Raw genomic sequence first — 17,219 nt, 5'->3', positions numbered from 1 at the left:
ATCAGATATAATTAACCACTCCTAATTCTGTAGTGGAAAACTGGACTGCAATGTTAAGAAAAGCCTCCTTTCTCAATTCAAGCTTCTCTGATGTCAGTGAAGCATAATTTACCAGCTCCAAACATCTACCTGACAGATTTCCTTTAGTTTTTTAAAAGACATTAAGAACAATGAGAAGGCTTTTAAGATTCCTCAAAGGCAATATTTCTATGATGCTTAAAAACAGAAGATACCAAAAAAAGATGCACTATAATTCTAAACCCTCAAAATGGGCTGCACTATAAAAGCCAAGTCCCAATTACATTTAGTGAGGAAAAGAACTTGGTAGAATAATCTCATGATCTTCACTTAAAATCTCCAACCAATGATCCGATCAAAATAGGGGGGGAAAAAAAAAAAGGAAAGCAGCCCACCAGAAGCCATGTGAACATTAAGAGAAGGAATTTAAACCTATCTTCAGTGCCAAGCTCAAACCAGGCATAGCAAGGCAGCCTTCACCTCCATAAGGAAGCAAACAACAGAAATTTAAAAATTTTGAACTGGAAAAAAGGAGGACAGAGCACTCAGGTAATGTGACCTCAAGTAGCTTCTGGCTACTTACCTCTTTGAAGTCTGTTGCACCATCCAGACAGTTTTTCCAGGTTTCTGCAATACTAGACATAATAAAGTCAATGGTATATCAGTCAGGAAAGGACTTTACGCCCCATATAAGTATGCAATTTAAACGAAACCATTATATAGTGAAAAATAAATCTGTTAAATTCAATTTAAACAAACCTATTGAACGTTCTGTCAGCATGATCAAACTTTCCATTTTGTAAACAAAGCATATACTCTGGTGCTGGGGAGATAAGAACGGAAGTCAGATCTGTCCAAATGCTGCTATTTTCAAACCCACCAGGTATTCAAAAGACTTGCAATGAAAGCAATCTTACCAACTCTAACAAGATAGAACAGAACATAACCTGGAGATGAGTAGTGGCTGCCATACATAAACTTAGGCTCTGGCATTTCCCGATAACGTGTCTGCAACATATTGAAAACAAGACAAACTGTTTAAAATTATAGTATTTTTTTCTGTATTAAACAAACACACACGTTTATCAGAAAACTTAAGATAGGATTAAACACTTCTTCTCATCCAGATAAAAACACAATACAAAGCTTTTAAATTGTGTTGTTACAGATACTTAATCTCAGGAAAGAATTCCTGTATTCCTGTGTGTGTGTGTGTGTGTGTGTACGTACACACACACACACACACACACACACGATCTGAAATGCATTCCTATTAAGCTGAAAAGAGCAGAGCAGGCTAACAGTGGAAAAACACCAAGGTATATTGGCAGTTTGCATTTTTGTAAGTTTAAAGCATTTCTGTAAATTCAGTGTTGTAGCTCTTCTTCACATCTTAGGACAAGTTAAAGGTTATACTTTTTTAAATCATCCATAACAATCATAGACTAAGAATCTATGTAAGTTTCCAAACATGTATAACTACAGTGATTTTTAAGTGTTTTATCTGGACATGCTGCCTCTCCATATGCAACTCCAACTCAATAGTATCTATTAGCAGAAACTAATATTTTCAAGATACCTTTTGAAATTAGAATGTATTCCAATACAAATAAAGCAATCAACTGATTCAGAGCATACAATCAAAGAAATTTAGGGGTGGAAGTCAGAATTTGCATTAAGAATCTTTATTTCTTTAAAACCCTTTTCTCTTTTTCACCAGTAAAGATGCTACTGATTTGGCAAGAATTTCCTGTCCCTGTGCTTCTTAAGGTAGCTCAGCAGCATGGGGATAATTATTGAAGAATATTTATATTCTTCATATGATTGTTCCTTTATGATAACTTAATGCTGCCAATTTGCCAATAAGACAGGTTCTATAAAGAATATACTAGGATTCTCTAAAGTGTTTTTGCAGCTTTATGTCTAAGTCTTACGATCATGAAGTCTAACGCTAGTGAAGAGACGGGGATCTTTCAAACACTGCATTTATATGTTAGATTGCTCATGAAAAAAATTCCTTCCTGATGTGGAATGGGAAAGAATTTCTAATGTGGCATTGTCTATAACTGCATTCACTTTTTACCCTGGTCTTTTGCCATGTGTGCGCAATTTTTTTTTTTTTTTTTTTTAAATATTCCCCCCCTTTCCTCTCCCCATTAAACCCTTTTTCTTAGAGACTTAGGCCATGTCTACACTAGCAAGCTTATGGTGGCACAGCTGTATCAATACAGCTGTGCCGCTGTAAGATAGCTCATGTAGCCACTCTATGCTGACAGGAGACAGTTCTCCTGTTGACATAATAAAACTACCTAAACAAGCAGCAGCAGCTATGTCGGTGGGAGACATAGCGCTGTGCACCAAGCACTTATGCCAGCAAAACCTATGGCATTCAGGGGGGTGAAAAAGCACCCCGTCTGGCGACAAGTTTTTCCGACCTAAATATAGACATGGCTTTAGAAGCATGTGCCTATGTTCTACCTTAATTTGTAACTATAGTGTTTGTTAAAACAGATTCCTCTGTTTTTAAAAAATAATTTGACTGATCCACACACACTTATTTTACATTATGCATTGTAATCTATCCATCTATCATAGGGTTTTATATAGCTAATCGTTGTAGTATCCATGGAAAAGCAATCACAACAGTTAACTACCTACTGGACTTCATTTTAAAGAGGTATAAAGCCTCATATTTGTAATGAGATTTAAAGAGTTTGTGTTCCATATTTTACTTGCAGTGCTTCTTAGATATTTAATGACAGGTTTCAGAGTAGCAGCCGTGTTAGTCTGTATTCGCAAAAAGAAAAGGGGTACTTGTGGCACCTTAGTGACTAACAAATTTATTTGAGCAAAAGTTTTCATGATCTACAGCTCACTTCTTCGGATGTGTTCATCTCCCCACCGTATTTTCCACTGAATGCATCCGATGAAGTGAGCTGTAGCTCACGAAAGCTTATGCTTAAATAAATTTGTTAGTCTCTAAGGTGCCACAAGTACTCCTTTTCTTTTTTAGATATTTAAGTTTGCACTATTAATTATGTATATATCGAATGCCACACCACACTAACTTAATACAGGTAGAGTTTGCTTCCGATAATGTTTGTAGTCTATGTTTCAACAACAGCTTTAAGAATTGCAGAACATAGGAAATACAGTGAATAATCCTAGAAATATCTGAATACAAGTCATACAAGCATGTTTATTTTATTTTTGTATTGTGCAAATTTCATCCTCACAAGAGATGCTAGATGGAAAACTGAGTCCTCTTAGTAATAAGATTTGTAGGTCACAAATTATAGAACAAAAAAAACTGAACTCCACATACCAGTAGTCTTTCCAGCCTTTCCCTATTCAGGGCACCAACTGGTTTACTAAGGTCCCGGAATGTTTCAGGCTTTGTCAAATCTAAAAGAGAAAAGAAATTAATCTGTATGGATTGCTCCCACGGATAGGAATCACTTGTAAACCAATATTTTAAAACATTTTCCTCCTCTTCCTACAGGCACAAGAAGCTCTCACACTAAGGCATGGCCTACGCTACAGAGTTAAAAGAAAAGGAGTACTTGTGGCACCTTAGAGACTAACAAATGTATTAGTCTCTAAGGTGCCACAAGTACTCCTTTTCTTTTTGCGAATACAGACTAACACGGCTGCTACTCTGAAACTACAGAGCTAGGTCAACGTAAGGCAGCTTACACTAAAAAGCAGCTCCCACTGATGTAACTCACCCATCACACTGACTTAACTCCACCTCCATGAGAGGCGTAGTGCTTAGTTCGATGTAGTTAGGGCGACACAGTGTCAGTGTGTTGCTTACATCAATTGTTGCTGCCTTTCAGAAGCAGTCCCACAATTTCCTACACTCACAGTTAAATTGGTGCAAGTGCTCCTGATGAGGACTTGCATCACCAACACAAGGTGTGTAGTGTGGACATGCAAAAGCTATTAAATTACTGTGGTGGCTACATGCAGACATAACTTAGGTTGACTTAATTTTGTAGTGTAGTCTTGCCCTAAGTGACTGTATACCCTGTTCCCAACATTAGTTTTTCAGCTACTTATCTAAAAGTTGCACATAACAGCTAGCTCTGGAGTAGGATTTTGCTAACATTATATGTTCCACAGCACTACGATTGGGCAAACATCTCCCATCTGTTAACATTGTCCCCAGTGGCCTTGAGGCACAGATAAATGGCGTATCTCCCCCCTATCATCCCTTAAATAACTTGACACCTACATTGTGTCATGACAACATTGTTTGAATAGGAGGTGTCTGAGTGGAAGCTGAGAGGCATAAGCGAAGACACACTGGGCCCATTAATGGCAAAGACATTCACAACTCTGAGGAGGGCAAGTTACCAGCAACACAAACAGGTTACAATTAGAACCTTGCTCAGGAAGCCAGTTTAGGCACTAAACTTGACAGTTAGTACCCTGCCTTGAACTTTCCTTTTTTAGGAAGCGTTTTTCAGAAAGCGGTGATGGCCCAGTCTAGCAACACCTGGTGCATACATTTCTTCTGTACTTTATCAGTCTGTTCCATGCCAGACTATCATATGGTTGGTCCATGTAGACTTATAAAAAAAAATGCAGAAAACTGTTGAGATTATTGACCACCAGATATTGTTGACTCGTTCTTAAAAAAAAATCTTGTGGAAGACGACAATGTGGCTCTTTCAGCAAGCATCTCAAAAGGTTTTACAAACATTAGTTAAGCTTCACACCTCACCATCAAGTATTATCCCCATTTTACAGATAGGGAAATCAGACACGGTCACTTGTTTGACATAATAGAGCTGGGATTAGCACATTGATTAACATCCTGTTCCTCACCCTCCAACCTCAGGTTGATGTGGCATGATGTTTATGCAGTGTAAAAGCAGCAGTTTCAGATTTGTACATCATGTGCAGACTATGTTTTTTCCTCCTATATATGTTGTTTACCTAATTCTGAACTAGAATAATCTGCTATGATCCAAGGAAATACAGGATACTGGGAGAGATCATTGCAGCTCCGATCAGCCAGATTGTTGAGATGAAGAAGGTACTGGTAGTTTGAAATATGACCTCGCTGCCATTGCAACATGTAACTCTCAGCCGTCTGCTCTGTAATATGATTTTCTTTAATAAAAAATAAATAAATAAATAAAATTAGCTTTTCTCTATTCTACAGCACCTTGAATTATTTCACTACATTATATACTCCAAATGTGTAGTAATTTAAACAATCTAATTAAAACATACCTATCTATGGCTTTAAAATGCATAAAAATCATTAAGGAGTCCAATTGAATGGACAGGGGAAAAAGACTAAACATTTGTGAAAATAAAGAGAAACATAACGTCTATAGTATTTGAAGAATTTTCTTCTTAGCAGTGAGAAGACACTTAAGATTCTGGACCATGGCTTACTAAGGGATGACACTACATGAAAGGAATTTGTTTTGCTATGGAGTAACTAATGGTGCCTGCTTAACATCTATTAGTGAAATGTGGTCTCACCTTTCTGTGAATGAGGTCCTGTTTAACAGATTTGATGAAGGTGCAATACCAACACCACACAGAAAAAAGGAAATTATTACAGGAGGATCTCTGTCTGCGGAATACCGAGTGGAGCGTCTGTCAGAGATCCACCCCTCCATTAGCTCCAAAACCAAATAATACGGTTCTAATGGAAGTATGGATATGCAAGCCATACTCTTAAAGGAAAAGATGGCCTGAGCTGACAGGCCATGTCATAACCATAAGGGTAGCCTAGCCTTCCTCCTTACCTGTAAGGGGTTAAGAAGCTCAAATAACCCGGTTGGCACCTGACCAAAGGAACCAATGGGGACAAAAGATACTTTCAAATCGGGGGGGGTGGGGTGGGAAGAGGCTTTGTTTTGGGTTCTTTGTTTCTGTGTTCTTTCGCTCCTGGGACTAAGAGGGACCGGACATCAAACCATTTCCTCCAAACCATTCTGAACCAGTCCTTCATATTACAGAAATTGTAAGTTCAGCCAGGCAAGACGTATTAGTTTATCTTTGTTTTCTCAACTTGTGACTTTTCCCTTTGCTGGAGGGAGGTTTATCCCTATTTTGTTGCAACTTTGAAACTAAGGCTAGCGGGGGTTCCCCCTGTGTTCTGTGCATCTTTTGTTACCCTGTAAAGTTATCTTCCAACCTGATTTTACAGAGGGGATTTTTACCCCCCCCCCTTTTTTTTTTTTTAATAAAATTATTTTTTTAAGAACTGATTGATTTTTTTTCAGTGTCCAAAGATCCAGGGATTTGGGTCTGTGTTCACTTTGTAACCAACTGGTTCAGATATTATTCTCAAGACTCCCCAGGAAAGGGGGTGTAAAGGCTTGGGGGGATATTTTGGGGAACAGGAACTCCAAGTGGTCCTTTCCCTGATTCTTTGTCTAAATCACTTGGTGGTGGCAGCATACTGTTCAAGGACAAGGTGGAATTTGTGCCTTGGGAAAGTTTTTAAGCTAAGCTGGTAAAAATAAGCTTAGGGGGTCTTACAACCGGGTCCCCACTTCTGTATCCCAGAGTGGGGAAGGAACCCTGAAAGGCCATTTCCAGAATATGGTACTGTTGTCACGTTGGCTGCTTCTTTGATTATATTTGAGCATATCTAAGTAGATTCTGCTATGTCACCCCTGTGACACACACTGGGTTAATCACGGACTAAGGGGGTTTGGATTTGTATGACAGCCTCTTATTAAATTATTCACAGAACATTAATTATGTTATTCATTAAGACAATCCTGTTAACACCTTCACTGAGTCTGTAAGATGAAGAGATAGCTATCAACAGTGCATTCTAATATTTCACAAATACATGTCGTCACAAAGTGAACTAGCCCTAACAATATTGGCCAAGTCTGGTAACAAATACATTATAGTTTTAATCCTACTGATGAATGGCTGGCATTCATCTCTTTTTTAAAAAAACAAAGAAGGCAACAATCAAGGTGGAAGATACAATCTTCTGCAACTAGAAGACACCGTTACAAAGGTTGATACAGGCAACCTGGGGGTGGTGGCATAGCAGACGACAGGTCCCTTAACACTATCAAAGATTAGATGCAAGTCTGTGGGTGGCTCCTAGAAACCAACCCCCCTGCCAACCTCCACCAAAAATAAAAACATCTTTAGCTAGTTACAGTGCAAGCATGATAACCTGTAGTGAGGGGGAAGAGGGCAGCCTATATATGCTCCTACAGCACGGCTATATAGAAACCGGTTATTCTTCATACCCTCTCATTCTACTTCCCCTGCAGCTACCCAGTAACCTTTATAGAACAGGTGATCCTCGGGGTAATTGGCTGGGAATGGTGAACTGCGGCCACTCGGAGCTGCAGGGTGCCATGCCTGCGGATGGTCAACGTAAACAAGATGTCTCGCGGCCCGCCAGCAGATTACCCTGATGGGCCGCGTGCCGAAGGCTGCTGACCCCTATGAACAGGAGGTACAGCTGGCCTCTAAATGGACTGCTATATGCCCAAAAGTCCACAGAGGAATGGCACTTTCCACCTATTAAAAAGATGCATAATTGTGACCTACCTCTTCCCACACATCAAGACAACAGAACTCAGCATATTCCCCACAAGGGGGAGAAGGAGGACATTTAATAAATAAATAAATGGTTTCAAACCTAGATATGTTGCAATATAGAAATAGAGCTCATCTCGATCTTGAGAGTTGTAGAATTTTAAGTAGATGTCAGAACACAGATCATTTTCCGTGCAAAATACTTCTAGGCCCTTCAAAATTAAAGGAGAAAAACTAAATGTAGAAATTCAGCGAGAAGCCCTACTGCCCATGTTACTAACAGCCCATTCTAGTTAGTGATATCCAAAACTTAAGACTGTTCCCATATTAAAAGTTTGCCAGCAGTTTTGCCTAACTATTGGCTAATAGGCTGTCTGTTGTAAAGATTCCTCCCCTTCTCAACCACATACACATGCACTTTCTTGTAATCAGAGAAAGGAAATTTATAGCTGTACACATTTGATCCACATGAGACAATCTAACAATTTCATATACAATACACAGTACACATTTTAATTTTATAAAATATATACTAATTGACTGAAACAATGCAAAAGTTTGGGTCCCTCCCCTCAAATTTTGTTATGCCTAGAGTTTACATTTACATTATGTTAAAACAAACAAAAACACTGAAAGTGTACAACCAAGATCTCACTGCAGAATTGTTGTGCTGCCCCTCTGCCACTCTCTCACATCAGTCACGTAAGCTAACACAATTTCCTTCTTGTACTTCAAGATTATATATAATCTTTAGAACGCACATTTACCAAGCGGGCCATTTTGCAGAAGAATATGTAGTTTAAAAAATCATTAGGGATGTCAATATACCCCAAATCTGGACACTGTAAAGTCACAGAAGTTAATGTATAAACCAAATTATTTTATGAAAAACAAAAGAAAGTAGGTCGGTTACTTCACCATGAAATAACTGTAATATAGGTCAGTGGAACCCGAGAGTTTACTTAAGTTTCCATCTCATTCACACATCGGAATAATCAGCAAATTAAGTAAAATCCTTTAAACAGCTTTTTAGCATAAGATCTGGACTAGTCCCCACTAACATCAAACTGAAATATTAATTTTTTAAAAGTAACTATGGAAGAGGCTTCTCACCCCTCATATAGACAGTTCACTGTTCCTTTCAGTTTATAACTTCTACCTTGCTAACAAAACAAATGGTGGGTGAAAACTGCAGTCCTATTCTTAATTCATACTTCTCAGAAAGCAAGAGGAGTTACTTTCTCTGAATCTATCCAACAGGAGAAAAAAAGTGTGAAAGGTATTAGCAATATATGTAGCTAAAAGCAAACAACCCTAGCTCACCAATGGCATTAGACCATGTCTTCTTTTGTAGATGCGACGGACATTGTGCATCATTATGTGAACCACAGGTTTCTGTAAAATAAAAATCAAGACATAGCCCAAAAGCATTAATACTCCACAGGTTCTTATATATGAGATCAGTAACATTCAAGGAAATTAAACAAGGGGTTGTTTTTTTTTGTTTGTAGGCATGTAATGCCCTGGAGGTAAGATTTATTCTCCACATTAGAGAAGAAACTACCCTTGTTCTCCTAAGAAATAGTTATTTTGTAGGAGAAATAATTATTTTGCTATTAGCTGCTTCCCAGATTGAGAGCCAACTTTAGTGACAACTCCACTGTTTATACGTCATTCAGAAATTTTTCTCAAAACAGTAGTCACACAACAGTAGAAGGCAAAACGAGGAAGTTGTCAGAATATGGAAAAGGTCCTTGAAGAGTAAGCATGCTGGGAAAAATATTTGCTAGCTATGGATACCACCTTATGGACAAAGATAAAATAGAATTTCTTTCACCTAACACAGCACAAGGTGGCAGTGGATCTGACTTTAGGACATAGTGGTAATCTATTGTAGGTTCTGGAACAGTTTTTTAAACAATTGTTTTAGAATCATTTTAACCATTTGACAGCACAAACAAAAAACAGTCCCATGAATGAAGCAGCAATGATCAACCAGTTTAATCTACAACACATTTCCTTTTACCCCCATCAAAAAAAAAGTTTAGTAGGCCAGGAACTGGAGAGCCCCCTACATGTAGTTAACCTTGTTCAGTTTTAACCAGACACAGAATGTACTCAAATCTCCACTATGCAGGGACAGTACTTTAGAATAAGGTCCTATAAATTGTAAATTACATGGAATAGTCAGACAAGGAAAGTCTGCCAAGCAATTTAATAATTGCTATTAGGCCAGTATCCAATGAAAATAATCTCTCTCTGACAAATCAAAAAATAAGAACTATGTTTTCATTTCAATGAAATAGTCAAGACCAAGAAACAGTCCCAGTAATTTAAGTGATATGTATAATATTACATATGAACAGTCAACGTAGGAAGACTGTGGAAAATTAAATGGTTATTACTTTAATCAACACAACAAATTACATTTACGTAGGTGCTTATTGCATGTGTTCCAAGAGGAGGCATTTTCTTAGGAGGAGTAATCTAGAAAAAAAGTTATATATGGTACACAGAAGAGCGGGGGGGGGGGGGGGGGGGGGGGAGAGAAAAAAAATACACACAAAATTTTATTTACTTACAGGATACCCATTAAGAGGCTGGAAATACAGGTTTGCATCAGTGATGCATACATGCCCCGGATTAGTCACCAGTGGTGTCACCATTTCTGCTTCACATTCCATATGCAAGGTTTCAGAAACATTTTGAAATCTGAAAAAAGTTAAACAAAACAAAAAAACAAACACCACAGAAGTCAATTTATCTCTCACTAGTTCCTGCTTAACTGAAATGGTCACACACTGCTCTAGAAATGTTTTTACATGCACCTTATTGCATGCCTAAAACAGGTTCTCTGAAAAATGTACCAGTCTTCTCCCCATCTTCCCTGCTACTTTGAAGTAGAAGTTGTTACACAGTCTCCATCACATTCTGCAGCAGCCATCATTTTAAAGCACTGGCAGCTTCACATGCACTGCTGCATTTTCCACAGTCCGTTCAGAAATGCCATATTTCTACCAGAAACTCATGGATAAGAAGGACTCAGAACAGTCTGAAGATGTATAAAATGGTAACAAATTTAACTTTATAGCAGAGAATTTTCCATCCTCTGCTAAATGTAAGGTGCTACAATACTGAGTCATAATGCAAAGAGAAGTAAGATCCTCTAAATTAAAATGCACATGCTGTGGTAAACATGGTTTTCCTAAACACTTTAAACAAGCTAATTAGCTTTTGTTAATCTCTAAACACGCTTGAACTTCGTAGTAAAAAATAATTAGAAACATACCTGTTTTTATCAAATGATGTTCTAGCCAAACGTGACTGCAATATAGCAGTTATCTAATGAAAAAAGGTTAAAATGTTTTACGTTCCTAATTGCAGTTGGATCACCATCATCAACAATATGCCCTTAAAATATGTCAGGGATTTACCATGGCAGCTTGATCTCCCAGCTTGTCCAGGTGAGAGGCCCGGTTGAGCTATTAAAAAAAGGAGTTACAATTAAATACCATATAGATTCATACTACAGTCAATAGAAGTTGAGGGCACTCAGCAGACTTGCACACTGACTTAACTTAGAAATGACGTGCATTAATTTTAAAAGAAATTTTTACTCAGATCTACTGTTCAAATTTGAAGTCATTTTAATAAGTGGTCTATGCAGACAAGCACCATCAAGAAATAAAAGTTTTCTAAGAGAGACGTATAAGGCAGATTTCAAAATGAGCACTATGTTTGATTAGTGTACTTTACCACAGGTTCTCCAAGCAAATCAGTAGTACTCTGAGGCAAGTGTCCTAAAATCCTTTCATTTGCCTTCAGAAGGTGAAGCTATTCAAACTATTTGCTTAGAGAGATTCTACCTGTATCACATATTCCAAAATTAGATGATGTGGTGGTGAAGTTTGCAAAGCTGTCAAACACTTGTACCTGAAGTAGAGTTTGTATAACATCATCCGTCTTCCCAGCAACATCCAACTGAAAGAGGTATTCAGTTTTACCCTAACAAAGACAAAAAGTATGTTTAGTACTGGATGAGAGACTATAATTAAGCACAGTACCAAAAGACCACACACTGTCTAGCCAAAATGTATTTTAAAAGAAGGTGGCATTCTTGAACTATTTTGGATTTCATACCCATGACAAATATACAATAAATTACAAAATGCAGCTTTGTTGGAGTAAATTTGCTTTTTAAGTGGTATTTGGCAAGCTAGTCAGTATTTAATAAACATTTTGAGACAAGTTTTCAGATTACTATACTGTTAGAAGTAGGGCTGTCAAGCGATTAAAAAATTAATCGCGATTATAAAAATTAATCGTGATTAATCACACAATTAATTGCACTGTTAAACAATAACAGAATACCATTTAAATATTTAGGTTTTCTGCATTTTCAAATATATTGATTTCAATTACAACACAGAATACAAAATGTAGAATGGTCACTTTATAATTTTGATTACAAATATTTGCATTGTAAAAAAAACAAAAAATTCAATTCACCTCATACAAGCACTGTAGTGCAATCTCTTTATCATGAAAGTTGAACTTACAAATGTAGAATTACGTACAAAAAACCCTGCATTCAAAAATAAAATGTAAAACTTTAGAGCCTACAAGTTCACTCAGTCCTAATTCTTGTGCAGCCAACAGCTCAGACAATCAAGTTTGTTTACTGCAGGAGACAATGCTGCCCACTTCTTGTTTACAATGTCACCTGAAAGTGAGAACAGGCATTTGCATGGCACCGTTGTAGCTGGTGTCTCAAGATATTTACGTGGTAGATGTGCCAAAGATTTATATGTCCCTTCATACTTCAACCACCATTCCAGAGGACATGCATCCAAGCTGATGTGGGTTCTGCTCGATAATGATCCAAAGCAGTGCAGACCTACACATGTTCATTTTCATCATCTGACACAGATGCCACCAGAAGAAGGCTGATTTTCTTTTTTGGTGGTTTGGGTTCTGTAGTTTCCACATCAGACTGTTGCTCTTTTAAGACTTCTGAATGCATGCTCCACATCTCGTCCCTCTCAGATTTTGGAAGGCACTTCAGATTCTTAAACCTTGGGTCGAGTGCTGTAGCTATCGTTAGAAATCTCACATTGGTACCTTCTTTGTGTTTTGTCACATCTGCAGTGAAAGTGCTCTTAAGATGAACAACATGAGCTGCGCCATCATCCAAGACTGCTAGAATATGAAATATATGGCAGAAAGCGGGTAAAACAAAGCAGGAGACATACAGTTCTCCCCCAAGGAGTTCAGTCACAAATTTAATTAACACTTTTTTTTTTTTTTTTTTTTTTTTAAATGAGTGTCATCAGCATGGAGGCATTTCCTCTGGAATGGTGGCCAAAGCATGAAGGGGCATACGAATGTTTAGCATATCTGGCACGTCAATACTGTGCAACGCTGGCTACAACAGTGTCATGCGAACGCTTGTTCTCACTTTCAGGTGTCATTGTAAATAAGAACTGGGCAGCATTATCTCCCATAAATGTAAACAAACTTATTTGTGTGAGCGATTGGCTGAACAAGAAGTAGGACTGAGTGGACTTGTAGGCTCTAAAGTTTTAGATTGTTTTCTTTTTGAGTGCAGTTATGTAACAAAAAAAATTCTACATTTGTTTAAGTTGCACTTTCACGATAAAGAGATTGCACTACAGTATTTGTATAAGGTGAACTAAAAAATACTATTCTTTTATCATTTTTGCAGTGCAAATATTTGTAATAAAAAATATAAAGTGAGCACTGTACACTTTGTAATTGAAATCAATATATTTGAGAATGTAGAAAAACATCCAATAATATTTAATAAATTTCAATTGGTATTCTATTGTTTAACAGTGCAATTAAAACTGCAATTAATCCTGATTAATTTTTTTGAGTTAATCGCGTGAGTTAACTGCAATGAATAGACAGCCCTAGTTAGAAGTAAAAGCTTTTAAATGCTTGTACACCTAAAACAGAGGGTCAACATATTTATTTGTAACTTTAAAACCAGTACATGGTTATCTAGCGACTGACTTTTTATTGTAGAATACAATTAGTGCTCCTGTATATCTTTTAGACAAAAGTTTCTAATCTACAACATCTGAGAAGATCAGGCTATACAGGTTTCAGAGTAGCAGCCGTGTTAGTCTGTATTCGCAAAAAGAAAAGGAGTACTTGTGGCACCTTAAAGAAATTGGTTAGTCTCTAAGGTGCCACAAGTACTCCTTTTCTTTAGGCGATACAAGTTAATTGCAATACAGGTCTCTGAATGAGGAAGGAGAATATGTACAATGGAAAAACACTGAACATTAAAAACAAGGTTCAATTTTAACTATCTCTATTTTACATCTGCACTCTATTGTATCACAGCAAGGAGATCCCAGAATCTTCTGACAACCCTTAAATATGGTATAAAAGTATATCAAATAAACTCCTGTGATTTTTTTAAATATACAACCTAATGAGGCAAGATGAATAGTAAGAGGTATTTGGTGACACTGGGATACAGGTAGATGCAATGAAAGGTTTATTTTGCAGAAGAGCGGCTTTTCAGGCTCCAAGAACTAGTGAGATCTGGATTATGTTCAACTCAGTTTTACAGTCCCAATTCACAGAAGGTAGAGAGCAATCCAACTAAGGAAATAAAAATAAAATGTTTGATATGATAGTGAAGAAAATAGGAAGTCTCAAAGAACTTGGGGTTGGAGTGAAGAGAAAGAAGGTTGAACAACAAAGTATTTCTGGTGCTAGCCTGATAAGACGACCCTTATAGCACATTTCGGGAATTGCACCTTTCCTTCAATGACTAGGAGTGATTCTGGGAGACCAAGAGTACTTGTGGCACCTTAGAGACTAACTAATTTATTTGAGCATAAGCTTTTGTGGGCTACAGCCCACTTCATCAGACGCATAGAATGGAACATATAGTAAGAGGATATATATACATATACAGAAAATATGAAAAGGTGGAAGTTGCCAGACCAACACGAATGCTAGAGAATAGTGTCGTGGGTTATTTATAGCCATCATAGGCAAAAGGTATCTCAGAAAAAGTCTATCTCCACGGTCACATGGAAAGATAAAAACAACAACTCAGGATATTCTGATTTGTTGGAGAGTGTTACTGCATAGGTGCTATGTAGGATAGGACGAGTGGAGTTTCAAAACACATACACCTAAACTTAGTACCAGAGCAAAGTAGTCATATGAGTGTCTGGAATTAGCAATCATTCAGGGGGAAGATCGGTTTGGTAACAGCAGAACAAGTGAGCCCTTGAAGCTATGGAAGAAACACTAAGTTTCTTGTTTTAACATGCAGCAATACAGCTTCATCCCTTTATGGTGTTAGTTATGATTCCCTACCACTCACATAAATAAATCATCTCCAGTACCTAAAAATAACTGGTCACGAACTGGACTGAAAAAGTTCCTCTCAATTAGCCAGCCTCCAGTAAATTTGAACTCTGGAGCAAGGACTTGGTGGGATAACTCACATGACTGGAGTACAGTCATGGATGGTTATAAACTGTTCAGGAAGGACAGGCAGGGCAGAAAAGGTGGGGGAGTAGCACTGTATGTAAGGGAGCAGTATGACTGCTCAGAGCTCCGGTACAAAACTGTGGAAAAACCTGAGTGTCTCTGGATTAAGTTTAGAAGTGTGTGCAACAAGAGTGATGTAGCGGTGGGAGTCTGCTATAGACCACCAGACCAGGGGGATGAGGTGGATGAGGCTTTCTTCTGGCAACTCACGGAAGCTATTAGATCGCATGCCCTGATTCTCATGGGTGACTTTAATTTTCCTGATATCTGCTGGGAGAGCAACACAGCGGTGCATAGACAATCCAGGAAGTTTTTGGAAAGCGTAGGGGACAATTTCCTGGCGCAAGTGCTAGGGGAGCCAACTAGGGGGGGCGCTTTTCTTGACCTGCTGCTCACAAACCGGGTAGAATTAGTGGGGGAAGCAAAAGTGGATGGGAATCTGGGAGGCAGTGACCATGAGTTGGTTGAGTTCAGGATCCTGATGCAGGGAAGAAAGGTAAGCAGCAGGATACGGACCCTGGACTTCAGGAAAGCAGACTTCGACTCCCTCAGAGAACAGATGGCCAGGATCCCCTGGGGGACTAACATGAAGGGGAAGGGAGTCCAGGAGAGCTGGCTGTATTCAAGGAATCCCTGTTGAGGTTACAGGGACAAACCATCCCGATGAGTCGAAAGAATAGTAAATATGGCAGGCGACCAGCTTGGCTTAATGGTGAAATCCTAGCGGATCTTAAACATAAAAAAGAAGCTTACAAGAAGTGGAAGGTTGGACATATGACCAGGGAAGAGTATAAAAATATTGCTCGGGCATGTAGGAAAGATATCAGGAGGGCCAAATCGCACCTGGAGCTGCAGCTAGCAAGAGATGTCAAGAGTAACAAGAAGGGTTTCTTCAGGTATGTTGGCAACAAGAAGAAAGCCAAGGAAAGTGTGGGCCCCTTACTGAATGAGGGAGGCAACCTAGTGACAGAGGATGTGGAAAAAGCTAATGTACTCAATGCTTTTTTTGCCTCTGTTTTCACTAACAAGGTCAGCTCCCAGACTGCTGCGCTGGGCATCACAAAATGGGGAAGAGATGGCCAGCCCTCTGTGGAGATAGAGGTGGTTAGGGACTATTTAGAAAAGCTGGACGTGCACAAGTCCATGGGGCCGGACGAGTTGCATCCGAGAGTGCTGAAGGAATTGGCGGCTGTGATTGCAGAGCCCTTGGCCATTATCTTTGAAAACTCGTGGCGAACGGGGGAAGTCCCGGATGACTGGAAAAAGGCTAATGTAGTGCCCATCTTTAAAAAAGGGAAGAAGGAGGATCCTGGGAACTACAGGCCAGTCAGCCTCACCTCAGTCCCTGGAAAAATCATGGAGCAGGTCCTCAAAGAATCAATCCTGAAGCACTTACATGAGAGGAAAGTGATCAGGAACAGTCAGCATGGATTCACCAAGGGAAGGTCATGCCTGACTAATCTAATCGCCTTTTATGATGAGATTACTGGTTCTGTGGATGAAGGGAAAGCAGTGGATGTATTGTTTCTTGACTTTAGCAAAGCTTTTGACACGGTCTCCCACAGTATTCTTGTCAGCAAGTTAAGGAAGTATGGGCTGGATGAATGCACTATAAGGTGGGTAGAAAGCTGGCTAGATTGTCGGGCTCAACGGGTAGTGATCAATGGCTCCATGTCTAGTTGGCAGCCGGTGTCAAGTGGAGTGCCCCAGGGGTCGGTCCTGGGGCCGGTTTTGTTCAATATCTTCATAAATGATCTGGAGGATGGTGTGGATTGCACTCTCAGCAAATTTGCGGATGATACTAAACTGGGAGGAGTGGTAGATACGCTGGAGGGGAGGGATAGGATACAGAAGGACCTAGACAAATTGGAGGTTTGGGCCAAAAGAAATCTGATGAGGTTCAATAAGGATAAGTGCAGGGTCCTGCACTTAGGATGGAAGAATCCAATGCACCGCTACAGACTAGGGACCGAATGGCTAGGCAGCAGTTCTGCGGAAAAGGACCTAGGGGTGACAGTGGACGAGAAGCTGGATATGAGTCAGCAGTGTGCCCTTGTTGCCAAGAAGGCCAATGGCATTTTGGGATGTATAAGTAGGGGCATAGCGAGCAGATCGAG

At 39.0% G+C, this 17,219-nt stretch overlaps 1 protein-coding gene across 4 annotated transcripts in view; it reads right to left on the bottom strand.

The window, feature by feature from the left end:
• The window catches only part of NSMAF (neutral sphingomyelinase activation associated factor), a 59,999-nt gene that overhangs the window by 21,718 nt on the left and 21,062 nt on the right, over nt 1-17,219 (bottom strand). For all 4 annotated transcript variants that reach the window (XR_005224329.2, XM_037892571.2, XM_037892572.2 and 1 more), the window contains 11 exons: nt 11,494-11,565; nt 10,995-11,042; nt 10,850-10,902; nt 10,143-10,272; nt 8,884-8,955; nt 7,664-7,772; nt 4,963-5,139; nt 3,344-3,423; nt 936-1,026; nt 778-841; nt 602-653 (listed from right to left, as the gene is read on the bottom strand). Coding sequence is in view for 3 of the 4 variants with exons in the window: in XM_037892571.2 (XP_037748499.1) it covers nt 602-653; nt 778-841; nt 936-1,026; nt 3,344-3,423; nt 4,963-5,139; nt 7,664-7,772; nt 8,884-8,955; nt 10,143-10,272; nt 10,850-10,902; nt 10,995-11,042; nt 11,494-11,565 (948 nt within the window). In the remaining variant the exon portion in view is untranslated. The remainder of the gene's footprint in view (nt 1-601; nt 654-777; nt 842-935; nt 1,027-3,343; nt 3,424-4,962; nt 5,140-7,663; nt 7,773-8,883; nt 8,956-10,142; nt 10,273-10,849; nt 10,903-10,994; nt 11,043-11,493; nt 11,566-17,219) is intronic.

The sequence above is a fragment of the Chelonia mydas genome, chromosome 2, assembly GCF_015237465.2.
Source record: "Chelonia mydas isolate rCheMyd1 chromosome 2, rCheMyd1.pri.v2, whole genome shotgun sequence".
Lineage (NCBI taxonomy): Eukaryota > Metazoa > Chordata > Testudines > Cheloniidae > Chelonia > Chelonia mydas.
Note: the sequence above shows the minus strand (reverse complement) of the source record. Positions and strands in the feature narration are given on the sequence as shown.